Source organism: Thamnophis sirtalis, unplaced genomic scaffold, assembly GCF_051295495.1.
Source record: "Thamnophis sirtalis isolate CommonGarterSnake01/CBP01778 unplaced genomic scaffold, rThaSir2_p1.2 scaffold_1, whole genome shotgun sequence".
NCBI lineage: Eukaryota > Metazoa > Chordata > Lepidosauria > Squamata > Natricidae > Thamnophis > Thamnophis sirtalis.
In genome coordinates this window covers 159898608-159926233 of record NW_028261381.1, presented here as the reverse complement: position 1 = coordinate 159926233, position 27626 = coordinate 159898608, and the positions used below count along the sequence as shown (strand labels likewise).

At 41.5% G+C, this 27626-nt stretch overlaps 1 protein-coding gene across 3 annotated transcripts in view; it reads left to right on the top strand.

Moving 5' to 3' along the window:
• The window catches only part of LRFN5 (leucine rich repeat and fibronectin type III domain containing 5), a 135739-nt gene that overhangs the window by 103564 nt on the left and 4549 nt on the right, over nucleotides 1-27626 (top strand). For 2 of the 3 annotated variants that reach the window (XM_087729221.1, XM_087729223.1), the window contains 2 exons: nucleotides 11567-12974; nucleotides 17379-18960. In XM_087729221.1, the coding sequence (XP_087585347.1) occupies nucleotides 11587-12974; nucleotides 17379-18333 (2343 nt within the window). In that variant the 5' untranslated portion in view covers nucleotides 11567-11586 and the 3' untranslated portion in view covers nucleotides 18334-18960. Of the gene's footprint in view, nucleotides 1-11566; nucleotides 12975-17378; nucleotides 18961-27626 lie in introns of those variants that run through there. The other variant, XM_087729227.1, reaches the window with a different exon arrangement.

The following is a 27626-nucleotide window of genomic DNA, read 5'->3' as shown; positions in this document are numbered from 1 at the left end:
AGACTCCCAAAAAAGGCCCGTTTTTTGTGAAAACAGGCCCATTTTCCCCCCCAAAAGGGCATGAATAGTCTTTAGGGGGCTTGCAGAGTGCTCCTGAGGGGTGGAGGCTCCCCAAAGCAAGCAAAAAACAATCCATTTTTCACAAAAATGGGCCCGTTTTTTGTCAAAAGAATTGCATGCATAGCCTTTAGGAGGCTTATAGAGTACTCCTGGGGGCTCGGGAGGGGGCAAAATTGAGCAAAAAATAACCCATTGTTCACTTATTTCTGCCTTTCCCAGCCCCCAGGAGCTCTCTGAAAGACTTCTACAGGCTCTGCACGGCCATTTTGGTGAACGGGGCTTGGTTTCGAGAGGCAAAAAATGCTGTATTCAGTGTATAAGACGCACTCAGATTTTCAGCCTCTTTTTTGAGGGAAAAAGGTGCGTCTTATACTCCGAAAAATACAGTATATGGAAGACAGCAGCCAAATGCCAATCTGCTAAGCAAAAGAAAATCCCTTAACCTTCCAAGTTTGACTTGAGTGGACAAATATGAGGATTGGTCTTTTCTGTACTCTTCCATAGGTGGCATTTTCTATTCTAAACCTTAGAGATTCATGATAATGCACAATCGGCCTTTAAGCTGTCTATAACTAAATATCAAGGATCAGTCTCTACCAGTTCCAACTGTTGAAACTCTGGTTCACACAAATCCAGTTTCCAGAGCTGTCACACATGGGTGGCCTCAGAAGGCACAACACCTAACCCTGAAAAGATGAGCTTAAACAACACCTTTAAAATGTGCTTATTGTTAGAATTAATGCACATGTGTTTTGTTCATTCATTTTCAGCAGAGAGATTTAAAAAAAAAAAAACGTCAGAATAATCTTTCTCTCTTGAATTGAGGCTGGCACAAAAGGAAGCAAATTTAATTGCTCCATTTATAGTCCTGAGCTGTCTGGTTCTCCATGATGGAGCCCAGTAGCTTTCTTTTTAACTGAATGTATAAATTGGAGCAATATTGGATTCTGCAGAGAAGAGATTACCCTCTCAGCTGCCTGTAAAAAATGAATTTGTTGTTCTGTGACTTTCCCTTAAAACCACTGAACACTGATTCCCTCGGCGTTTTTGACGGTGCTGGCAAGAGAGTCATTAGCTGCTTCTCTCAGTCCCTAAACTCTGACACAAGTGGCTGAAATTTTCGGGGTGTGGGGATGTGAAAACAACACATTTTTCATTGCAAATTACACAACTGTATGTTCACTACAGATGGAGAAATATTTAAAGGGGGAGGGAGAGCTGAAACCAAGTGATAGATATGAAACAGGAAGTTAATAAAAGCCAGCATACACTTACAACTATATTGGCTTTGTCCTCAATAAAGTCTGCAAGAAGACTGGGGTTCACAGTGTAAAGCAGTCAGGGGAGAAATACAAGTAATTAAGCTATGGTAAGAATTGTTCCAGTGGTTAAGGCACCAAGCTAGAAATCAGGAACTGTGATTTCTAGTCCCTCCTTAGGAATGGTAGCCAGCTGGGTGACTTTGGACCAGTCATTTTCTCTTAGCCTAACACATCAAGCTTGGGTGACAAAGCTGACTGGACAATTTGTGTTGCAACCAACGGATCAATAATCAGTTAATCAAAAAAAGCAGATTTTGCATTTGTAGGAAGAATCCTAGAAAATTTAAGAAAAAAACCTCTAAAATTAATTGTCTTTACCAAGCAAAAGTAGTTTGCCAAAAATGAAACTGGTTCCAAGGAAGAATCACAGGAGAGATTATGCCTTTTTTTGGGGGGGGGGAGTAGGTAGCATTTTTGCTGGCAGGTGTTCTAAGCTGACTCTGGATATTGAAATTGTACAACTGTCATAGAATAGCCCTCTGTTAAATTCCCTGAGTTTGGTAAGGGAAAATGCTGATGTTATCATACTGCAGGAGAGAGTGGAGAGAGCAGAAGAATTTGCACTGAAAAATTCAGGTGACTTTAAATGTGCATGCAAGTTTGATGCTCAGCTGTGACGCAACCAGAAGCATCCTAGATGTCTGCCTTCTGCATTCTTGACTTGGTCCAAAGCATCTTCTCCACAAAACGTCTGCATCATCCAGATATCTTGCATCGTACTGATCTGTTGAGCAGATCAAAGCTTTGGCTTGGTGCATTGTTGAATGAGTCGAACCTCTCTCTATAAAAATGACTGTGGGGGGAGGGTAAGACACCCCTAACAGTGTGTGCTCTGTTAAGATACAGCCTGTTCTGCCTTAAAATGGCTTCTACTGTACTGCCATAAAATGGTGTCTACTGTACAGTGCAGTGGAGTTGCCATGGTAATGGCTTCACAGTACTCCACAAGGGGGCTTCCTCTGGTAAGGGGGAAAATCCAACATTAGAAGTTATGTTTGTTCCTGACATTTTCCCCCTATAAATAAATACTGGGGCAATACCGGGTTATCGACTAGTTTCTAATAAAGTAACCCTAGGCCGTTCTCTGAGTTTGGAAGGAATCACAAAACTGGACATGAAGTTGTTTCCAAATAAAGTACCGTAATTGGGAAAAATTCAACCCCATTCCAAATCCCATTCGGATGGTTACTTCCCATAATTTAGTATGTCTATTTTGCATGCTGGAGTTAAGATCTAAATATTGCTTTTGGCAGGAGCAATACCTTCATTATTTTACCCCATTTTCCTGTTCTTGGTGAATACTCAATATGGTGAACCAAATCGAAAAACAGAACAGCATATAAAAAGTTTATGAGTCAGATTAAAATTAACTATAATTTTTTTATTTGTTTGCTTGTTTATTTTTTCCCCATATTTCTGAACTGCCCATCTCCTTCAAAGAACAAACTTGTTACTAAAAATAATTTAACAATTAAAAGCCATGTATCCTTAGAGATTTTCTAAATGCTGAGAGAGTGAGGGTGATTCGATACTTCCAATAGAATATGCGGCATTGCAGGAAGCATCTCAGGGAAGCCCCTCTCTTATGTCCCAGAAAAATAATCCTGGTGGAGGCATCTTCAACAGAAATTCTTCTGATTTACTTAACCTAAGGAGGAAAGATGGCTCTTTCCTCTATATACAGTGGTACCTTGATACGCAACTGTTTTGAAACTCATCAAAGTTGGTATTCAGTGGATTTTAATGTGATGATTTTGTCCCAGTACTCACAGTTTGTTTGGTACTCAATGCACAAGCTAAAACCTATCGTTGTCAACTCCCTTGTGCCTCATTGCATTATTCTTCATGGGTATAGTACCCATAGTCATAGTACACAAAATTATCTGCTACAATTTCCTACCTGTCAATGAGTACTTCAGCTTCAACCGCAATAATACACGAGCACACAATAGATGCAAACTCAAGGTAAACCACTCCAAGCTCAATTGCAGAAAATACGACTTCAGCACAGAGTGGTCAATGCCTGGAATGCACTCCCTGACTCTTGGTTTCTTCCCCAAACCCCCAAAACATTAACCTTAGAATGTCTACTCTTGACTTCACCCCATTCCTAAGAGGTGTGTAAGGGGCGTGCATAAGTGCACCAACATGCCAACTGTCCCTGTCACGGGTGGGTTGCTCCTGGCATTACTGCCGGTCCAGTGTGCCAGTGCGCATTTGCGCAAGTGTGTGCATGCGCAAAACATTAAAAAAAGAAAAAATAAATTTATGCAATTACAACTGTTCTGCGCATGCACAGAACCGAAAATCAAGATGGTGGCCCCGTAGGAGAACCGGTTCCAGGGCATGGCAGGCCTGGCTTGCTGCCAGTTCCAGTGACCCAGGCCGCCAAACCACCCACTACCAGTTCAGCTGAACCAGTAGGAACCCACCTCTGTTCCCTGTCCTAATGCTCCCTTTTATTTGTACCCATTTCCTGTGTTCTTATTCATGCTTATTCCTGTTATCGTGTAGATGAGTGATAAACTAAACAAATAAAACAAATAAATAAATGAAAAATTGTTTGGTATTCTGAGCCGAGGTGGCACAGTGGTTAGAGTGCAGTACTGCAGGCCACTTCAGCTGACTGCTATCTGCAGTTCGGCGGTTCAAATCTCACCGGCTCAAGGTTGACTCAGGCTTCCCTCCTTCTGAGGTGGGTGAAATGAGGACCCAGATTGTGGGGGCAATATGCTGACTCTGTAAATCGCTTAGAGAGGGCTGAAAGCCCTATGAAGCGGTATATAAGTCTAACTGCTATTGCTATTGCTATTGCTTTTTGGTACCACTCATGAAACCAATTAACGATGTGTATTGGATACCACTGTACATTTAGACTTCATGGATAAATCCACCTTGAAATCTTCCCGGTAAGCAGTTGGTGCACAGTGCAGATTTTCAATAGTAGCATCATTTACTTCAGTGATTATCAGCGTAGCTGCTGAACTTTATATTCGTTACAGTTTCTGGGAACTTTTAAAGAGCTTCTCCTTGAATTGGTAACTGGGAATAATACTTGCCTAAACAACTAGCAAGAGACAGACCAAAACTCATCCTGATACTGTATAGATTGTTTTGTTGGATGATCTAAATTGATTTGATAGCGTTTGACTTCAAAACTGCAGAGCATGGTGGTGCCATAAAGTTTATTGTGGCATACGTGAACTAAAATCCACAGAAGCTGGTTTTGGAATAAATTATTTAGTCTATAAAATTTATGAGAGAGACTATACTTTGAATGGACCGTGTTTGTAATTGGTTCATGCCATTGGCTTTGTTTTTATGTTTGAGAAGTCAAGTAGTTTGCAGGCACAAAAGCATCTTTCATTAGCTTCTGGTGGTGTACCAGCTATCATTACTGGTAGAGAGAATGCAGTTATTGCTATTGGAATTGGTGTGGCAGCTGCTTTTGAGTAGAAAGTTTATGAAGAAAAAACACAACAAAAAAGTGCTTTATATGTTGCTTGCTTCTGTTCCTTCCAAATGGTTTTTTTAAATATAAGTCTCTTATCTAGACCAGTGTTTTTTATGGTGTGTGGACTTCAATCCCCAGAATTCCCCAGCCAATTCCTTGCAAAATAGATTTCTTCTGTTGGTCTTCCATTTTCACTAAAGAAGAAAGGAGAATTTCATACTGATTTGCACCTGGCTTTATCTATTGCTGATAAACCAGAGATCAGCAGTTCTCCTCTTTGTCCTCCTCTTCTGTAAATAACATTTTAAAAATAAATTCAACTGGCAAACATAATTATTATACAACTAAATTATAGTTTTACTGTTAATAAATTTAGCAAACTGAAAATTATGCAAATTAACCACATTTTACATATGGTATTATATCTTCTTAAAATAGCAAAGTGTATTACATCTGTAATAGGTAAGGTTTTTTCCCCTGAACAGAAATAGGTTTTTGGTGCCTTCAGAATATCTGGAAAGTTCATATCTTTATCCCTGAAATGATTTCTTGAAACTGCAGCAAAGAAAAAAAAAATGCTATATGGAACAAAATAAGCTGGTGTTGAAAAAAACTGGTCTGATTTTTAAAATCTGTGTTTGATTTAAGTTACTACTTCTAACTGGGAATCGATAGAACAATTCCATAAATTTTCTAGAACTGTGGCTAGTAAGGATTTTCCCCCCAATTTAATTCCCAGCAGAAATTCACATCTGGACTCTGCACAGTTAAGAAATTGTACAAATATCTGTGTCGTTATCTTTTTGCCATACTCACAGTTTCATTTTACATTGGGGAGTAGGAGAAGGAACTGTGTTTTCATCAGTTTGAAGTTTTATAACATTGTACATATACTGCAACTGCTTTATCAATACACAGCTGCATCAGTTTTGAAATATGGAAAACAAGAAAAACAAGCATTTGGAGCAAAGGAAGGAGATATACTTTTATTTCAAAACAGAAATAACTGAATTTCTCAGGGGAGGGAGAATTAAACGAAGAAAATAGACATATATAACACTTATGGACAACTAAGATTCATATTGCCTTGATAAATTCAAAAGGTGATAGTTAGCCATGGAATAGGGCAGTGATAGCTAACCTTTTTGGCGCCGAGTACCGAAAGCACATGCATACCCATAATGCAATGCATGCCCCGTGCATGCATGCACAACCCCTGTGTGCGCCCTGCCCCTGTGCATGCGCACACATCTCCTACCTGCACCTTGCCCGCGTGCATGCGCGACAGAGATCCAAAAATCAGCTGATCGGTGGGAGGCACATGCACATGCGTGCTGGAACTGAGGTGGCGACGACTTGCGTGCTTGCAGAGAGGGCTCAGTGTGCCACCTGTGGCATGTGTGCCATAGGTCCACCTTCATGAGAATAGGGCCTGGCTATTTGAGGGATCGCCTTTTTTCAGTTGTTTCTTTCTGCGCAATGTGGTCAGGAGAAAGGAACAATACAAGTCTCATCAATTTGATGTTGTGATCATATGGAGCCAAGAAAGCAGGCATTCTCTGTTGTAGCCTCTTCCTTCTAGAGATACACACACACACACACACACACACACACACACACACACACACACACACACTTCTTGGTTTCCAGAAGTCTCTTAAGACCAGCTCTGTTCCGGGGTGAAATCTATCAGGTTCTGACAGGTTTTAGAGAACCGACAGTGGAAATTTTGAGTAGTTCAGACAACCGGTAGGGGAAATTTTGAGCAGTTCGGAGAACCGGCAAATGCCACCTCTGGCTGGCCCCAGAGTGGGGTGGGAATGGAGATTCTGCAGTATCCTTTTCCTGCCACTCCCACAGAACCGGTAGTAGAAAAATTTGAATTTAACCACTGGCTCTGTTCCCAGAGCTGGGCGGCTGTGGGGCCTCTAATGATGTTTTACATAATAGTGTTATTTTGGCCTGGGCAAAGTGGGTTTTAGTGTATCTTTTAATCTATTAATCTATCTATTTGACTTCCTATAATAATCCTCCTGATGAAGATTATTGCCAATAATGTAGGGCAATTTGATCTAGTTATTAAGGCACCAGGCTAGAAAGCTGGAGACCGTCAGTTCTAGTCAGTGGTGGGATTCAAATAATTTAACAACCGGTTCTCTGCCCTAATGACTATCTGGGTAATGGGGCTAGGCGGTCATGTGACTGGGTGGGCTTGGCCAACTCAAGGTCACTCAGGTCTATGGGTGCTTTGCTTTAGCTGTTACAATGTAATAAGGGTTAACCAGAGAGGCAGTTTCTGTAAGCAGGTCAATAAAGGCTAGAAACAACACCAGCATGTTTCCTTCCTGCCTTCCTTACAGGATTAGCCCTGTAAAGTGGAAAAAAACAAAAGGAGATTTCTTCCAACAATCGGTTCTTTGAACTACTTAGAAAGTTACCAACCGGTTCTCCCGAATAGGTGTGAACTGGCTGAATCCCACCACTGGTTCTAGTCTGCCTTAACCATGAAAGCCAGCTGAGTGAGCATGCACCAGTCACTCTCTCTTACTAGTGGTGTGGTGTTATGGTGAAAATAGGAGAAGGAAGGTGTGTTGGATATGTTCGCCAACTTGAGTTATTTGTAAAAATAATAAAGGCAGGATATAAATAAATGAAATAAATACATAATAAAGCAAACCTCTTTTTTTATTTTACCCAGTCTTAGCATGTTTTAACTGCAACCTGCTGATATTATTAGTCTGTTGCTGGCTGTTGTGGTTTTCCTATTGAAATGTAAATTTTTGTTTCTGTTTTTTCCGTTTTAATCTCTTAAACCCTTCTTTTCATCTTACAATAAATAGCTTTGAAAAGCAGCTTATAAAAGTGTGGATATATACATGATTTTCATTTTGTCAAAGCCGTGAGAGTCATGGCTTGTCTCGGGCTCCCGGAGGTGAAAGTTTGAATTGGGAATTGCTGAACTAGGGGTGCCAGAAAAATGTTAATGGATTCCTTTCCGTGCAGAATCATCTAACTGCTAAAACTAAATCTGTTCCACCATAAACAAGCAGGTAATTCACTGAGGCTGTCAACATCTGTCTTGAAATGTAGCTCAGCACAAAAAGTGTGAAGTAAACACATCTATTTGGGAAACCGGGAAAATAATATGCATGCATGCATAAATGTGTTTATTAATGAAAAATGTGTTCTAGGCGCACACAAAATGCAAATCTGTGAAAGTGACCTGAGAAAAATGTAAAGCAGGATTCCTTTGGGTGTATAAAAGAAATTACGATAATACGGATAATCGGTAGAATATCTTAAGAATTGAACGTGCATGTGTTATATATATGGCTCAACTGCAGACCACAGACTGCAGACTCTGAGCTCACCTTTTACATGCCCTTTATGGAAAAGAAGTGTGAACTGGAGGTAGTGTCAGGGTTCTAAATAACATCCAAAATTAAATCAGAGTCCAAGGCAAAGTATTCCTCAAAGTTCCAATTTATTAAGAGAGCCATGTTGGCACATCTGGGAAAACCCGAATCTGAAAGCTTCCTGGTTTTCCCCACCCAGTTGAAAGTTCATGATCTTGCCCCCACACCCAGAAGTACATCACATGGTCCAATCTCCCACTGCCATGCTGACAGTTTCACCCATCCAGTTCCGGTCAGGTGCAGTGGTGTAGAGACAAAGGACGACCTTGAATTCTAGAAAGGAATTTTGTTTTGGCTACATAGCATTTTACTCCATACCATTCCCCCTCTCATTTTCCTCTATTAGAAACAGCATAGTAAAATAATAGAAAGTGTGGCAGGCCAAAGCTCCAGAAAGGAATATGACTGCAGGCCTGACAGGTAGTTTTTATTGCAAGACGGTTTAGTTGCGAAGAGATTTAATGATCAAATGGCAGCAGCTTTCCAGGCATTGAATCTGTGACTTGAAATATTAGGTGACCCTAATCTTGGTGATTTTTTTTTTTGAGTATGTGCAAGATGCCAAAGTGTAGGAGGAGAGAACAGTGAGCCACTGCTGCTTCTTGGCAGACAGTCTTCAGACTCTACAACAAAAGTTGTATCAGTTTTACCAGAGATTTGCATATTTTTCAGTTAGTGTTGCTGAACAGTGCCATCTAGATAAAGATGTGTGTCATCTTAGACAATGTGTGGAATAAATAAGTTACACATTACCACGTCTTTGTCCTCAGTCAGTCGTGCTTCTCTTGGACCCAAACCAATCTCCCTTCTAATATCTCTATTTTTAAATCTTTCCCTACTTTTTTTTTCTGCTCTTAATAATAACAGGATTTTGCCTGCACAATTGCTAATAGCTTGGGCACTTTTAGAAGAGAGATCAATTATATATTGATGTTTAAGCATAGACAGCCTATATACTTTAAAGATAAAGGTAAAGTTTCTGCTGCCCAGGTGTGTTTGACTCTGTGGCAGGGGTGTGAAACTCATGGCCTATGGGTCAGATGTGTCATATGCTGGCCATGCCCACTCTGGTTTAGCGAAGGGGGGGAGTCACAATATGTCACGTGACGATAACGTGACCTTGCGAGTTTGACACCCCTGCTCTAGGCGGTGGTGCTCATCCCCATATCTTAGCAGAGAGAGTTAGCATTGTCTGAAGATGCTTTCATAGTCATGTGGCTGGCATGACTGTATGCCAAGGTGCATAGAACACTGTTACCTTCCCATCAAACTGGTACCTATTTATCTACTTCCATTTGTAAGGGGCAGGAACGGGAGCTCAACCGTGATATTTGGATCTTACACTGCCAATCTTCCAATTGACAAGCCCAGTGTCTTAACTGCTAGGCCACTATATCCCCATAAGGCCACTGTGCCCCCCATCTATATACTTTAGGGGTGCTTAATTACAAATGTGAATAACTGTGGTGTACTGTACATGTTTTGAGAACCTATTCAAAACTTAAGGTTTCAGATGAGCCAAGTTGCTCTTATTGAATAAAGATGTAATCCCCATTCGGACAGTCCCTCAGGCCCAAATGTTTTGCTACCTGTGGGTGATGTAAGAACCTTATGTTGCATCAGAAATTAATGAGGGAACATGATTTGATTGAGTCAATATTTCCTTGAGCCATGGTGGCGCAGTGGTTAGAGTGCAGTACTGCAGGCTACGTCTGCTGATCACCGGCTGCCTGGAATTTGGCAGTTCAGATCTCACCAGGCTCAAGGTTGACTTAGCCTTCCATCTTTCCGAGGTGGGTAAAATGAGGATCTCAATTGTTGGGGGCAATAAGTTGACTCTGTAAACCGCTTAGAGAGGGCTGTAAAGCAGTGTATAAGTCTAAATGCTATTGCTATTGCTAAAGCAATAAAACCTGAGATTGGGAGTGGTAAATTATCTAATGGAGGTCTTTTGAAAAAGGGCAAGTACTTCTGTTGTCACTGTAGGTTTTTAAGAAGAGATTGGACAACCATTTGTCTGAAGCATGATATAAGGTCTCCTACTTGAGCAGGGGGTTGGATTAGAAGACCCCCCAAAGTCCCTTCTAACTCTGTTATAATATTGCTGGATGATTTGGATTGTGAGTTGCAGGGATGGTAGTCACTTACTATCCCTACATCCCTACTGGTTCGCAAATGTGAGCATGCGTGCTCACTCTTTACTCGTACGAGCCCCATACACACAAGCGCCGCTCAGCCTTCTGCGCATGCACTTTGGCTGAAAAAGGTGCCTAAATGGGATGGCATAGAGCCACTATTTCTGCTAGCAGTTTGGGTGAACCTGTCCGAACCAGCAGAATACCATCTCTAGTTAGTTGGTAATCTCCACTCCAACTTGTTTCTGAAATTCAGCTTTGTGTCCACTTGTGGTTTTATGACACGCTCCAGTATTTTTCTATAAAATACCTGGAGGTGAATTTCCCAGGAAGCAGGTAGTAAAACAAATGTCTGCATCCTCCAGACCATCAGTTTTGGTTGATTGTGTGCAGGAGGGAGCCCATTTTTGGCAAGAATTCAGGATCATAAGCTTACAGGCAAAGCTGAATGAAATGTCCCAGATTCCCATGAGCAAGTAACCTTTAACAGCCTGATCTAGCAAGCTTATTTGAATAAAAATGCAAAATAAGGCTATACCAGTCCTTTGTTGGGTTTTATTCTAATGGTGGATGCAATGTTAATCTTTAGTTACTAAGAGGATTAAGTTACCATGGTTCATTTATTATTGAAGGGAAACAAGTTATTTCCCTTTCACACATGAATTGGAATTCCCAGGATTCCCAGACACCAAATATACCTGCTGGGCTATCAAAAGACATATATTTTGCAGCCATGAATTTGTTGCTAGAAATGATGCACTGAAATCTTAGATAGTTTCGTCCATTTAATTCTCTTGTGAGCTGGAATATAGTGAAGTAGAATCTGCACTCCCCTGGCGAAGAACCATATATGCTTCTGAGATCTTGTTTTCCCTGTAAAATGTCCCTGTAGAATTGCTTTGTGGGAGATGACCAGGCTGAAGCCAAGGGAGGGATCAAACGGGTCATCAGTCTCGAATCCTTTCATGCCCACAAGGGATTTTTAAGTTCAGCCTATCTTGATTTCTATTGATTCGTATCTACCATCAATTTGCTTTGACTGCTAGTGGTTCAGATTCTTGTAGAGCACATGTGTGCCATAAACCTTTATATTCTTTTGAACTGCCTGGACTTCTTGATTTCCCTGCCCTTGACATGGTCCCCTCTAATGCTGTGTATTCTCTTTTCTTTTTTCCCCAGGATCCTGACCCTGTTCTACAATGGAAAAACTGCTTCTATATCTGTTCTTCATTGGCTTAGTGCTGAAGGCCGAGACTTGTCCCAAGCGCTGCGTATGCCAGATCTGGTCTCCCAATCTTGCTACACTTTGTGCAAAGAAAGGGCTATTGTTTGTCCCTCCTGACATTGATAGGAAGACAGTAGAATTGCGGCTGGCAGACAACTTTGTTACAAGCATCAAGCGGAAAGATTTTGCCAATATGACCAGCCTGGTGGACCTGACGCTGTCTAGGAATACAATTAGTTTCATCACCCCTCATGCATTTGCTGACCTGCGCAACCTGAGGGCTTTGCACTTGAACAGTAACCGATTGACTAAAATCACCCATGATATGTTAAGTGGGCTTTCCAATCTGCATCATTTGATATTGAACAATAACCAGCTGACCATGATCTCCTCCACCGCTTTTGACGATGTCTTGGCTCTTGAGGAGCTGGATTTGTCCTACAACAACCTGGAGACCATTCCCTGGGATGCTGTCGAGAAGATGGTCAGCTTGCACACCCTCAGTTTGGACCACAACATGATCATCAACATTCCCAAGGGGACCTTCTCCCACCTCCACAAGATGACCCGGCTGGACGTCACGTCCAACAAACTGCATAAGCTGCCGCCTGACCCTCTCTTCCAGCGAGCTCAGGTTTTAGCCACCTCAGGAATCATCAGCCCATCCACATTTGCACTGAGCTTTGGAGGGAATCCTCTTCATTGCAATTGTGAACTTTTGTGGCTGAGACGCCTTTCCAGGGAGGACGACCTGGAGACTTGTGCTTCACCTCCTGTTCTGTCTGGTCGCTATTTCTGGTCGGTCCCCGAGGAGGAGTTCCTGTGCGAACCCCCCCTCATTACTAGGCACACACATGAGCTCAGAGTGCTTGAGGGCCAAAGAGCCATCCTGAGATGTAAAGCCCGCGGTGACCCAGAGCCTGCTATACATTGGATTTCCCCAGAAGGCAAGCTGATTTCTAATGCAACCCGGTCTCTGGTGTACGACAACGGAACTCTTGACATTCATATTACAACCATGAAGGATACAGGCTCTTTCACCTGTATTGCTTCCAACCCAGCGGGGGAAGACACCCAGTCTGTAGACCTTCACATAATCAAACTGCCTCACATAGTAAACAGCACAAACCACATCCATGAGCCAGATCCTGGCTCCTCGGATATATCAACTTCGACCAAATCTGGCTCAAATGCAAGCAGTAGCAACGGGGAAACGAAAGTTAGCCAGGACAAGAAGGTGGTGATAGCAGAAGCCACATCATCCACTGCCCTGCTTAAATTTAATTTCCAAAGGAATATACCCGGGATACGTATGTTCCAAATTCAGTATAATGGAACATATGATGATTCGCTTGTCTACAGGTAGGGGATTCCGGCCCAGCTCAACTCCAGAAAAATCAGGAATGAAACTGTATTCCTATTGCATATTGGACAGATGGTTAGATATATAGGTTGGGAAGGAAAGAGTGATAATGTAACAACCTCCTGCAAGGAGAAACCACACAAAGTGGTTACCTAACTCACATGGTAGCAGATTGGCTCTGAAGCTTAATCCAAGAACTCTGTTGTTGTTTTTTTAAGTTGCAGAATGATCTTGGATGGTTTGTGGGTCTACTTCTCTAGTTTGCAGCTCCACAATCACACTACTGTATTTGTTGATCCATTAGCGTAATCATCTTTTGAAGGAATTGGGGGTATTGTCAGTACTGTGTTTGGAAAGCATTGGATGTCGGCTTCCTGAGTTGTTTCTCCATAGTTTATGTAACTGATCTCTTAACTGCTGAATTGCTCACTGGATATATTTAAGGAAAGGAATGGTGGGTGGTACATTTGCTTTGGATATGAACTCTTATCCCAGTCAAAGTTCAGGTTTTCCTGTTTATGGCCATGCTTGGGTTTGTGTCGCAGGAGAGAGAATGATGGGTTAGAGCCTAGGGCTTTGGAGTGCTTTGGAGATAATTCAGAAAAGGGTAATCTGTATGTGAGAGCATGAAAGTAGCAGCTCCCTGTAAACTTTTAAAGCAGCCATGCCCATTCTGTGACCCTAGACAGCTAGTAATGCAGCTCCACAAGGTCATAAACTTTTAACATTATATAATTTATACACATTAACTATATTATACATTTGATGTGGATCGCAAGCAGTAGTGGGTTTCGGCTCCCATTGCAACCGGTACGCTGCAATGGGAGCCGGGCGTGCACCACGTGCACTGCGCACGCATGCGCACCCACCGCCTGCAACACTCCAGCTGCTTGGTGGAGCATTGCGCAGGCACCATATGCTGTGTGTGTGTGTGCAGATGGCCCGTTCCCTTCAAATACAGGTAAGGAACGAGGGCGGGTGATCTGACCCTCCAAAGCACCATTCCGGTACGGTGGCTGGTGCTTCTGGCAGGCACTGGTACAAGCGTACCGGGGCATACTGCCTGCAACCCACCACTGATCGCAAGGCATTTCCTCTTCACTCAATGTGGCCCAGGCAAACCAAAAGGTTGGACAACCATGCTTTAAAGCAGAATTGGAGAACTATGGCCCCTTTATGACTTGTGGACTTCAACCCCCAGAATTCTTGGTCCAGCATGGCTGGGCTCAGGAATTCTGGGAGTTGAAGTCCACGAGTCATCAAAGGGCCATAGTTCCCCACCTCTGCTTTAAAGCAACTTCCGTCTTTTCCTAGGCACGGGAAATGCTATGGTTTAAAGAAATGCAGGCAAGAGTAGCATTCAAGTCCCTGTGTCCTCCAAAGCAACCTTTTAAATTATTTCCAAAGTGCTGTATTAATGCTACTGAGTGGTTTGGGTGAAAGGTTGTATTAAAAGCTGCGGTATAGATAGCGATAGTGATCAAATAATATTTCTGCAGGCAAATAAACTGACTCCTGCAACCATTAATGGGCCAGGGCCTGTGAGAGCTAATTGCCTAACCAGGCTCAAAAAACACCCCTAACAACATGATGAACAGCAGTAGTGACAGCTGTGTTAAATGCATTGATTTCTTGTTCACAGGTCTTTTGGGGAAGAGTGTAAAAATGTGTATGTATTGTCTGCATATTCCAGGAACTAAATTTTAAAATAGGGTTGTTGATTGCTTAGGAATATGACCCAGATGATAATATGCCTCCATATGTTCCTGCCCAAATATTAAGAACAACCGACGATGGTCTATTAAAACAGAGAATTTTATTTCCCCGGACTGTTAGATTCATTACTGTTTTTTATGTTCTGGTTATTTGTGAATGTTCTAAGCAACTCTGAGAATTCTAGCAAACTGAAAAAACAGGATCTGGTTTTTTTTTTTTTTTAAATAAACCAATTAATAAATTAATGAGAGCTATTAGATCTTGGCTTCCATCCAGAGGGAGGCCTGAGTGATTGTCCTCCTTTATGGGCAAAGGGCAGTGTCGCTTTCAGCCTTGAAGTCTGATTTATTTAAATTTGTTTTATTTTTGTACAAATCCTTGTTGAACTTTAATCCTTCAAGGTAATCTGGTTAATGTAGCTAAGAAGGCATTAATACCCTCTATTTGGGATGACAGTTCTAGAAAAGATGCCCATATTTGCCTCTCAGGAAAATTCCAATTATTCAATCTCATTTGGGGCAGAGAGGGAAACAGCCAATGGCTTTGGTTTCCTAAATAGGGATTTGCTTTGGAAACTATTAAAGGACCAGTTACAGTTCAAGAACAGTTTATCCTTTAGTATCTTTTTTTAATGTCATACCCTGGATGGGAGCTGGTCCTGCAGATTAAAAGAATCAGGACCAACACCTCCCCTCCCCATTTAAAAAACACCAAATCAAGATGATTTTTCATTTTTGCAATAAGCATATCATTTTCTGATCATTTAAGCAAAAAACAAGCAAGGATGATTGGGATTAAAATATACATACTGTTAGTATTTTTAAAAGTATATTGATAAAAAGAAAAACATAGATGAGAGAGGTATATGGGAAAGATATTTCACTACTCAACTAGCTAATATCACCAGAGCAGTGATGATGTTACCTAATTGGGTAATGAAAGATCTGCAAGAAAACAACTAGGCTCAGAAACAATAAGGGCCCAATGGTTCAACCTTCAGCTGCGAACATTCCCTTCTATTGATATGGAAAAGATTCAGAAATCTTAGCTGAGGAAAGCTGCTACATAAAATAAAGTTCTAGTTGAACCTCAGATGCCTGGCTTCTTGATGACTCTAAGAATGTCCTTTGTGACTTGGTCAATAAAAGCTGTGGTGGTTCAGTGGTTAGAATGCAATATTGCAAGCTAATTCTGCCGATTGCCAACAGTTTGATTCTCACCAGCTCAAGGTTGACTCAGCCTTCCATCCTTCTGAGGTGGGTAAAATGAGGACCCAGATTGTTGGGGGCAATATGCTGATTATGTAAGCCACTTAGAGAGGACTGCAACACACTGTAAAGCGATTTATAGGTTTAAGTGCTATTGCTATTGCTAAATTGGGGCCACTTTGGTCTCCGGTTCAGTCACCTGTTGTGTACATGAACTCACTCTCAGATAGAAGAAGGATATTTGACTCTATAAGCTGGGATAATAGAAAATGTAATAGTTCAGGTACTATAATTCCAGCACAGAACAAAGCCTTAGAATTAATTTTGGTGCTTATCCCCCCAGCTCTAGGAGATTTATCTGTCCACCTATGAACAGAAGATGCTTCCAACTCATCTCTTAGAAAATGATTGTGGAGATCAAGTTTATTTTCCCTCCAGTGTAGAAAGAACATACATTTTATAGATCAATGTATATGAATTAGGATGGAGACCGAGGTGCTTGAGGGACGATGAGTTTCCATGCTGAGGAGGGCAGCTAGATAAATCAAATGAATGAAAGTATGAATGAATAAATAATGAAATATCTAATCACACTTGCTTCTGAGCTCATGAGAAGCAAAAAGGAGAAATGTGGGTGGTAGCCAGGCAGCTCCCAGCCCATTTAGGTTGCCCCTGGGCCTTGTTTCCAAGCTTTCAAAAAAAGCGGGGGGGGGGGGGATATTGTTTCTTTTTGGAGAATAAATAGCATGAGTCTCTATGCAGACTTACAGTTCAACACAACTGACTGAAGAATGCTTTTGAGAATTCTGGGAGCTGCATACTTAAATGTAATAAATGGAACAACTTCTATGTTCTAAAGGAAACATGAAAGCAAGAAGTGTAATTATTTTGGCCTTTTTCTGGCTTTCATACTCACCTGAGCTTTGCACAATATCTTTCCTTTCATCTGGTTTTGCTTTATTCCTATATTATATGGATGTTTTCATGTATCATTTGGAATTGCTTCAGCATTTTTAACCAGCGATGGATTGTTTTGAATAGCTGAGAAAATGTCCGATGTATAGATTATATTGAAATGCTATTTTCTACTGTGTCGTGTGCCGGGTGCATAGTTAAAACACTGAATGCCCTAGATCTAGGCTTAATAACCTGGGGCAAGAGGTATGATGTCTGGCAACAGAGTATGTTTTTGAGGAGAAAGTACATGGGGAATCTTCCAGTGCTCTGGCAATAGTTTTCCCTTTCCTTATTTAACCTAGCACCAAATTTTGCTTTATTTAGATTAAACCAATGGCAAAGGAAAGATAAAAGTTCCTTTCCGGCCTATGTTCTCCAGTTGTATTGGGACCATGTCTCCCACCACAACTAGGAGGCACTGGGAAAGCAGGCTTGGGCAGAGCACCTGGAGACCCACTTCATGGTATATCCCCTCCATCCAATCCAATGTATTAATCTATATCTTATCCTATCATCTCGTAGAATGATACCTCCCATGAGCAAGACCTTCCTGGTCAACAACTTGGCTGCGGGGACGATGTACGACTTGTGTGTCTTAGCAATCTATGACGATGGCATCACCTCCTTGACAGCCACTCGCGTGGTGGGATGCACCCAGTTCACGACGGAGCAGGACTACGTGCGCTGCCATTTCATGCAGTCCCAGTTCCTGGGCGGGACCATGATCATCATCATCGGAGGGATTATCGTGGCCTCCGTCCTGGTCTTCATCATCATCCTCATGATTCGCTATAAGGTGTGTAACAACGGCGGGCACCCCAAGGTGACCAAGGTCAGCAACGTTTACTCCCAGACCAACGGGGCTCAGGCCCAGGGGTGCAGTGGAGCCGTCATGTCCCAGTCTGGGTCCAAGCAGGCCGTGGGGCGTGAGGAGAGCCTGCAGTGCTGCAAAGTCAGCAACGACAATGTGGCGCAGTCGTCGGAAGCCTGCTGCAGCCAGGACTCCTCCACTGCTACCTCCTCTTTGCCTCCCATGTGGACTCCTGGCCCTCCCACTTCCCAAAAGCTGAAGCGTAAGCCCATGCCAAAGCCCAGCAGTGATCCTCCACCGCCGAGCGAAGGCGCCGCTACCAGCCTAGAATCCCAGAACACTAACCGCAACAACTCAACTGCTCTGCAGTTGTCTAGCCAAACCCCAGACTATGCCAAAGGGGGATCCCAGTACAAAAGAGCACAAGCCAAGTCAAGTAAGTTCCTCACTTTGCCAGCTGACCCATCCAGGGCAAAACGCAGGTACTCCCTGAACGGAGAATTAATGGAATACCATTGTTATATTAACTCCTCCAATGCAGGTGGATTTTGGTCTAAGCGGAGCTTGTCTATGAATGGGATGCTCACGCAGACAGACTGTTCCAATGTGGATAGTGGCAAAGCAACTTTCTCAAGCTCTGAGTGGATATTGGAAAGCACTGTGTGATCCGCTGTGATGTGTGGTTTTTTTTTTCTAAATTAAAAAAAAGAAAGTATGGAGTAAACACCCCACCCCACCCACCCCGGTCCTCCAAACATTGTTGGAAAACGTGTATCCATTTGAGCAGTTTGCATTTTTTCCCCACCCTTATTGTTTTTGGGCAGAGTTGGGCTCAATCCTACCAGGCGACGTCCATTTGTTCCCATTTGGGGTTTCTTTGTTTTTAGTATAACAACTGAAGGCAAATGTCACGTTCAAAGAGCTCATTTAAATAAATAAATAAAAAAGTGATCAAGGAAAAAGCACGAAATGACATTAGTGCCTTCCTTTTTCCTTGGACTGACGTCTTGGTTCTCCAATGGCAGATCAAGAACAAAAGCGCATGGGCGGGAAAAGGCCCTGTTGCGGAGGCCATTGGTCTTTTCCTCTACACCAACCATTTAATGGATCAATCATGATACAAAAAAGAATATTTTTTAAAGCAATCTTGAGTGTCTTTTTCTTCCCTCTCTCCTCCCTCTCCTCCCCTCCTCCACGTGGTAATGGTGTTGCCTTCATTTTCAGGCAAATGCTGTAAAATCTCAACAACTCTATGTTGTTATATTGTGTAAAATAAAATATTCCATAACTACACTCAGTCAGTGTTACAAGAGGTTCCCCTCCCCCCCATCTTGCCTTGAATCATGGCTCAGGTGTTCTGGTGAGTGGTGTGCCTGCCCCATCTGTGTAGCAGATGGGGAGAAGGGGGAATAGCTTGATCTCCTGGGCTCAGGTCTGCTGGATTTGACTCCTGTTGGTTTCTGTACATTGCCAGCTGAGACACGGTTCCGAATGAAACTCCTGGGTGCAGGCATATCAAAGTTTTACAGCATCAGAAAGGGACGCGGTGGCTCAGTGGCTAAGATGCTGAGCTTGTCAATCAGAAGGTTGGCAGTTCAACGGTTCGAATCCCTAGCTCCGCGTAACAGAGTAAGCTCCCGTTACTTGTCCCAGCTTCTGCCAACCTAGCAGTTTGAAAGCATGTAAAAAACGCAAGTAGAAAAATAGGAACCACCTTTGGTGGGAAAGTAACAGCGTTCCGTGCGCCTTTGGCGTTTAGTCATGCCAATCACATGACTACGGAGATGTCTTTGGACAGCGCTGGCTCTTTGGCTTTGAAACGGAGATGAGCACTGCCTCCTAGAGTCAGGAATGACTAGCACATATGTGCGAGGGGAACCTTTACAGCATGAGAAGTTGGTTGTGCAAATCAAGAAAGTTCTCTGCCTGAATGGGAGGCTGGGAGAGTTTTTGATCTCTAGCAGCAGTAAAGCCAGCAAAAGCTTCTGCCTATGTTTAGCTTCCAAGTGAAATGGTGGTGAATAGTGTCCAAATTTCCTTTTGTTCATTTCCGATTGATGGCTGAGAGATGTATTACCAGGATTGAGTCAGTGACATTTAGATTTGTTGAAGTCGATGTTGCTTTGAAAGGCAAAGAATCTACCTTTGCAGGGAGGATGCTACTTAGCATAACAAAAGGGACAGGAGGAGAGATTAGTCAGAAGAAGTTTCCCCAGATTAAGTGTTCTCAAGATTTATTGAGGCTTCAACCTGAGAACCATAAGCCAACATGGTTGGGAAATTTAGCTTCTGAATTACTTCATCTTGATTTTGGAGGGTCATCTCAAACCTTTGTTCTTTTGGCTGAAGTGAAAATATGCCTATTAAACTGCACATGGCAGTTTATTGCATTTTTCAGAGTTCCCGTTCGAGTTGTTGAGCTATTACCAGGATTTTTTTAAAAAGTTGTCTTTTGATTCTTTTTTTGTTTTGGTGCTATGATATAATCATGGGATTGAAACTTTTATGACCTCTTTTCTGTGTTTTAATTAATAAGACATGTTTTGATTATACTTATCGGGAAAGAAAAATATCGAAATCAAACTCAAAAGGGTTGCAAATTTTGCATATCGTCAGGCTCAAAATTAATATGATAATTTTTTTTCAAGACACTGGAAGACAATTGAAATGGAGAGTGGGAGTGCTCTGGTGAGCAACCAAGCTTGCCTTCTCCCCCAAACTACAAAAGTGTTTCACAGAAGAATATTAGTATTATCTATCTCACATCCCACATGAACTCTCAGCCCTAAATCTTCCCATACATGACATTTTTGTTGTTTAATTCCATTTTTAAGTTTGCAGGATATCAGTTCTATATATCACCAACTGAATGTCTTGGTGCAAGAATTTGCATTAGTCTTCAAAGACTGCTCTCAAATGGTACAGCCTCTCTTGTGTTTTTTGACAGACTTCAAGGAGATCGGTCAAGCTAAAGCAGGGAAAGCACTGGCCGATATTCCGTGGGGTCCATTACTCAAGCAGTAAAAATATAACCTGGCATTATCATATAAGACCATTGATTTAAAGAGGTCTATCATGATTCAGCAATAAGCCATTCTGGGGAGTTCTCTCAAATTAAGCATGGAAGATGTAAGTATGGTTTCTGGAACTCCTTGTGCTAGTAGATGCAGTGCATGAACTGCTGTGGAAAATTGCTTTCTAGATTAGACAATGTAGTAAGACTTGGCCTTGCTCTCCATTGATGGTCCTCCTGCTTACATTAATCAGTGGATGGGTGAAGAATGTTGGCATATTCTACAAATTATAGTGAATTGACCCACACATTTTTTTCCAGGATTGATTTGGAGCTAATGTAACTTTCACTGGTCAGTAATATGGCCTGAGCATTAATAGTACTTTCTATTATCCACGTTTGAGATGAATCTTTGAGAGGATCTCTTTTCTTTGGTCTTCTCTAAGTACAATCTCCCTGGGATGGGATGGTTTTTCTTTATACCTCTGTGGTCACACTGGGATGAAAAATGGGCTGTAAATATGATGTGCCTATCCTGGTCGTATTAATTGTGATATATATATATATATATATATAACTCTGCATACTAGGCAGAGTTCTTAGCCATTAGGCCACAGGCTCTTATCCGTTATCAGCGAAAAAAATCTTTATATATATATATATAACTGACCCTTTGGGTGGTTGTGCACAAGATTGTGCATTGCTAGCACATGACAGTAGGTCAGAGATTACTGGGTCAGTTGTGTTGTTCAAACATGGCTGCTGTGAAGCAGTTGCTTAAAGGAGCAGATTTCATTGGAGTGGACAAGTTGTTATTTTTAAAATCTGTATCAGTGTACCATTATTTAAATATTTGGGGGGATTTTACTGACAAAAATCTATGAAAAGAAAAAGCTGCTTTCCAGTACTTGTTTTGGGTTTTGTTTTTTGATTAAGTTGCCAAGCAAGTCACCATTTTTCATTTCTGTCTTCTTCTTTTCCATTTTCCTTCTCACGTTGAAGGTCAGTTTTAGATGGTGGTAGGGCAATCTCTGAGAAGCAACATGGCAGCATATAATTGACCTTGACTGATGTTGAAAAAGCTAAGACAAAATGAAACTAGTATTTAGAAAGAAGGTCACAAGGAAAGCTAAGATGAACAAACAAGTTAGGATAGGAAGCCAAATAACCAACTAGCTAACTTGGAAGAAGTCAGTGGCAAGAAGACTGCATATCCACATAGTCATCAGGAACAGTCAAATTTGTGAATAGATTGCCTCTTGATTCTTTTCTCCCAAAATATTTGTGTATCAGCCTTAATTCTGTACTTGAAAAAAAATTTCAGCAGACTTCATTGGGTTGGCAGATGTGCTAATTCAATCCTTAACCTCCTACCAAGGATTTCTGGTCACAATGCCAGTTCACTGCTGAGACATTAGCCAGCTCTGTACATTGTATGACCTATTTGCATTTCAGTTGATGCAGCATTGAGCAAGAGAAGCTGAGCTGGTTTCTCCTATCGTTGGTAGTCTTCTCAAAGGAACTTCATGGGAGATGGTTAGCTTTTGAGTTGGGTTATCCATAGAATGACTACATTTATATGTCTTGAATAGATGGAGTAAAAATAATGTCGAACAGCTGGGAGGAAGAGAGAAGCTTAGCAAGAGAACAGAGATGATTGCAAAGGCTCCAGACTTTTTTTTTTTTTTTTGCCAAACGTTTAACTGATCCCATGCTGGTTCTTTCTGCATTGGCTACAGGGTGGATTTGATTTAAATCGAGTGGATTTGAATCATGATTTAAATCACTAGTAAAAAGATTCGATTTAAATCAACTCGATTTAAATCATAATTTTTAAAGAGCAATTGTCATCTCTGTCCTGCAGTGGCTCCTCCTCTGATCTGCTCACTGACAGTCCCAATATTGCAGAATATACAGCCTCATGCTATATAACTAAGCTCCATTTCCTGCTGAATAAATGAAATTCTTAGTGTATCTTAATAGGAAACTATCTCTAGATACATTTTTACTCCAAAAGCATTTTATTAAAATAAATTTGATTAAAAAAAATCCAATTTAAATAAAAATATTTTTTTGGATTTTTTAAAAAAAAAAATCATAGATTTTTATCCACCCTGATTGGCTACCTTCCTTGGCGCCCTGGTGGTGCAGTGGTTAGAATGCAATATCATAGGCAAATACTGCCCACAGTCTGGCATTTGATCCTGACAAGACTCAAGGTTGAATCAGGCTTCCATTCTTTCAAGGTTGGTAAAATGAGAACCCAAATTGTAGGAGGCAATATGCTGACATTGTAAACTGCTCAGAGAGTGCTGTAAAACACTATGAAGCAGTATGTAGCTTTAAGTGCTGTTGCTATGAGAAATTACAGGAAGTGCTGACAACCGTAAAGAAGGGAAATCTGCAGCCTTCCAGATCTTAAAAACACCCTCCTAGCATTCTTCAACATTGATCTTGTTATCTGGAGTTGTAGTTTAGCAGCATAGATGGATCACATATCCCTCTCTGACTTTAGATTTGATTTCATTGAAGTAGAGAACCAAAAATGGAAGCCTATTAAGCAATGACTTAATAGGAGCAATGAGTGGAATTAACTGACCCACCCTTTTTAATTGACTTTTTGCTATTTGTGTATGTGAGTGATTGATTGATTTTGATTTATTATATTTGTATGCCACCCTTTTCCCCCCGAAGGGGACTCAGGGCGGCTCACAATTCAAATCAGGGGAAAGGGGTACAGACAAAAAAATAAAACAAAACATATCAATACATAATTTAAAAACACACAACAGTCATACCATTCGAGATGGGGGCAACAGCTCTTTAGCCCCAGGCCTGTCGGAACAGCCAGGCTTTAAGGGTGAACTTTTTTATCAAATGCTTGAGATTGTTCCTACAAACTTACTCTTATTGTGGCTGGAATGAGGGCCTGGATAGAAAGAGAGGGCCTGTATTACATTTGTCCTATGGATTTTTGTGGTTTGATGTTATGAAGATGGAGTTCCTTTTCATTCCCCCACCCCTTTCCACAAAGTCTTCTGATCTGGTAAATTTTGCATAGTTGCCACCTTTCTGTTGCTACACAAATTGATGAACTTCCAATTGTTGTCAAATACTGTTGTGCAAACAACATGACTGGATCATTGCATATCCTATTATACATAATATATTTGACCAATGGTTTAAAGGTTCCAGGCTGTAAAACGAAGGAACCTCAGATAGTCTACGGTGAAGGACTATATTGTTTCATGAAGTTCCTTCAATTTGGGACCTGAATTACAAGAATGGATATATTCATAGAATGGATATTATGGAGGCTTTGTCCAATTACAAAATTCCTATTTGTTAGCAGGCAAGTTATAGAAGGTGGCAGCACTTAGCCAATCTTGGCTGGTCTTGAAAAAGCTAAACAGATATTAAACTAGTTAGTAGTTTGATGAGGACCACACGGTTTAGGACCTGGCTACCTGAGAGACCGCCTCCTGCCATTTACCTCCCAACGACCAATAAGATCGCACAGATTGGGCCTCCTCCGGATGCCATCGACCAGACAATGTCAGTTGGCGGCTCCCAGGGGGAGGGCCTTCTCTGTAGCTGCTCCAGCCCTATGGAACAATCTACCTGTAGAGATCCGGACCCTTACCACTCTTCCGGCCTTCCGTAAAGCCACTAAGACCTGGCTGTTCCGGCAGGCCTGGGGCTGTTGATCAGCATCCAGCCCCACTCTAACAGTATGGATGGTGTGAAATTTTAATAATTGTATCCTTATTTTAATTTTTTATATATGTTCTTTTGTCTTGCCTGTAAGCCGCCCAGAGTCCCAAAGGAGTGGGCGGCATACAAATGTTAATAAACTCAAACTCAAACACACACATGAATAGCCTAGCCCTGTAAATGAGAATGAGTGGAGAAAAATATTCTAGAAAATAAAGACAGTTCTGGCATACTCTTGCCAAGGAAATGACATGAACATGCATAAAGTCACCAGATGTGGAGTGCAACTTCCACGAAAACTGCTAGGACTAGTTATGGCAAGATTTCTGAAGAGGTTTGCCATTGCCTGCTTCTTAGGACTGAGAGTTAATGACTGGTCCAAGTTCACTTGATTAACTTTGACCCTAAGGTGGGACTAGGGCTCACAGTCTCCTGGTTTCTCGCCTGGTGTCTTATCCATTACACCAAACTGGTCCAAATGGCCTACTATCTGAATGATAATAGCCAAAATAATCATGACTGTGGCAAAAGAAAACAAAGATAGTACTGATAGTAATATGCACCATGGATGCAATTTGAAACACCATTTGGAATTGACAAACACATCAGTCAATTGCAAAAAGCAGCTTCACCTGGAACAGCTTCCTGCCTATGATGATAACTTTAATACTATTAAACAACAACAACAACTGCCTTGGGTCCTTGGGAAGGACTTGATAGCTGCCCAGAAATTTCAAATTCAGTCTAAACATCTAGCCAACTGACCAATAACAATGATAATGCCATCAGAGCCTAGATCCCCCAGCTTGAGCTGGGGATGATGGGAGCTATACTCATTTAGAGGAAGCCAGCTCAAACCAGTTAATCTAGGTAGTGAAGACATTTGGATGTCCCTGTAGATGTTACCCTGCCACAAAATTGTTGGACTAAAATTACACATGTCCTGTGTCATCTGATAGGCATGATTGCAACTGCAGATTTCAAACTAAATACATTCCTTGAGGCCAAATCTCCCCCTCCCTCCCTCCCTCCCTCCCTCCCTCCCTCTCTCTGAGAGAGAGAGAGAGAGAGAGAGAGAGAGATGCAAATTGTATGCTAAGCAATAGTATCAGCAAATATCCACAACTGGCTTATTGCACTGAAAAATCACACATTTGTTGATCTGTAAAGTATTATAAAAAGAAAAACAGGTTCCAAAATTTAATGCAGAATCCCCCAAGAAGAGGGAGAGAAATAAATCACTCCTGCAAGGTGATAGAGAATAACGTAATCCTACATTTATCTAGTTGAAAATAATCTCACATTGTGACAAGACAGCAGTATGATTGCATCTTAAAGACACTTGATACAGTTGAATATTCCCCACATTGTGAGGAAGCATCCCTATTTATTCTCTTTGGCTATTTACCTTCTCATATAGGGTGGTGGTGTGGAGAACAGTGCAGAAAAGTAGGAACACCCTAGATCAGGGGTGTCAAACTCGTGTTGTCACGGTGTCATCACATGACATATCAGGACTTTTCCCCCCCTCACTAAATCGGGTGGGGGCAGGGCCAGCACATGATGTACCTGGCCCACCGGCTCCAAGTTTGACACCCCTGCCCTAGATGTTGGACCACTCTTGTCAATCCAGAATCCTGCTTGTATAGTCAACAAGCATTTACTAGCGGGAAGATCAAAAGCAGAGCACAAAAAACTGGACTCTACTCATGTCTCCAGGGCCTTGTTTTGAAAGACATACTGCCTCTTACATCGAAGACCATTGAGAGCTATAGAAATGGCCTTGAAGGAAATATTCAGAAGTGAAAACATTGTAAAATAAAAAGGTTCTTGGAAAAGAGGTAATAGTAGGAGGAGCCTCCAGCTGTCTCCTTTCTGTCTCATTGGAATATAAAAGGCAAGGAAAGAAAACACAGTTGGATTTGCAAGATTCTGCTAATATAGTCTATATCAGGGGTCTCCAAACTTGGCAACTTTCATTGAGAACAAGACATCAGAGCGTCAAATACTGTGTCCATGAACAGCATCATAACACAGCGTAAAGAAAGGAAATCTGGAACCCCAAAATAGTACCATAACCATTACTGGCTGATGGTACTGAATACAGGAAGCAGTTGATGTAATATGGTATCTATTTTTTTTAATCTGCATTAATTATCTTTCTACAGCATTTTGGACTTCCATTTTCTTCCTCTAGGAAGACCCACATAATGTGTATTAATGCAGTTTGGAGATTTGTAGTGCATCTATAGCTATAAAATAGCATGCCTGGCTATCCAGACTGAATTGCAGTTTGCACTGTAGCTTAAAATGGATGGAAGGCAACCTGGAGAATTATGCAGAATTAGAGACTAGGTCTTTTAGGGGAAATCCAATTGTCTTCAGAACAAGCAGAAGATGACCTTAGTAGGTGGATAAATCATGCCGTCAGCTGAATCTCCATGTTGCCTAGATTGATTGCTAGTTTAATGATTTGGCTTAGTCTGCTATCATGCTCCTTCTCTTAGATTACATGGAAAGAGGAAAAGGAGTGTTTGTGTGTATTGATGGAAAAAGTGCAGAATAGGGCAATCAAAATGATCTGAACAGACTCAAGTTAACCACCTTCTATAGTTACATATGATATAAAATTGAACCAATGAAATGTCTAATTAGGGAAAGTACAATTATCTGCCAATGCTTTCTTGAATCAACGATTTGTGGAAGAATCAGGAAGCCTTCTATGTAGCATTGATTTTTAGTCTGCACTATTCCTTCCAATTGGCCGTGTTGATTTGAGCTCTTGAGAATTACAGTTCAACATCTGAAAGGAGCACAGATGTCCCATTGAAGCATAAAAACATAGCCATTAAAATATGAGGCTTCTAGGCCCTCAACCTAGAAAATAATTTCAGATTCGTGATTTGATACTATGATTAGTATAAAAAGCTACTAATTCCAAGATCTTGGGACGTGGTGGCTCAGTGGATAAAATGCTGAGCTTGTCGATCAGAAATATCGGCAGTTTGGCAGTTCGAATCCCTAGTGCCGCGTAATGGAATGAGCTCCCATTACTTGTCCCAGCTTCACTCAATGTAGCAGTTTGAAAACATGTAAATATGCAAGTAGAAAAATAGGAACCAGCTTTGGTGGGAAGATAACAGCATTCTGTGCATCTTTGCCATTTAGTCATGACCACGGAGATGTCTTCGGAGAGCACTGGCTCTTCAGCTTTGAAATGAAGATGAGCACT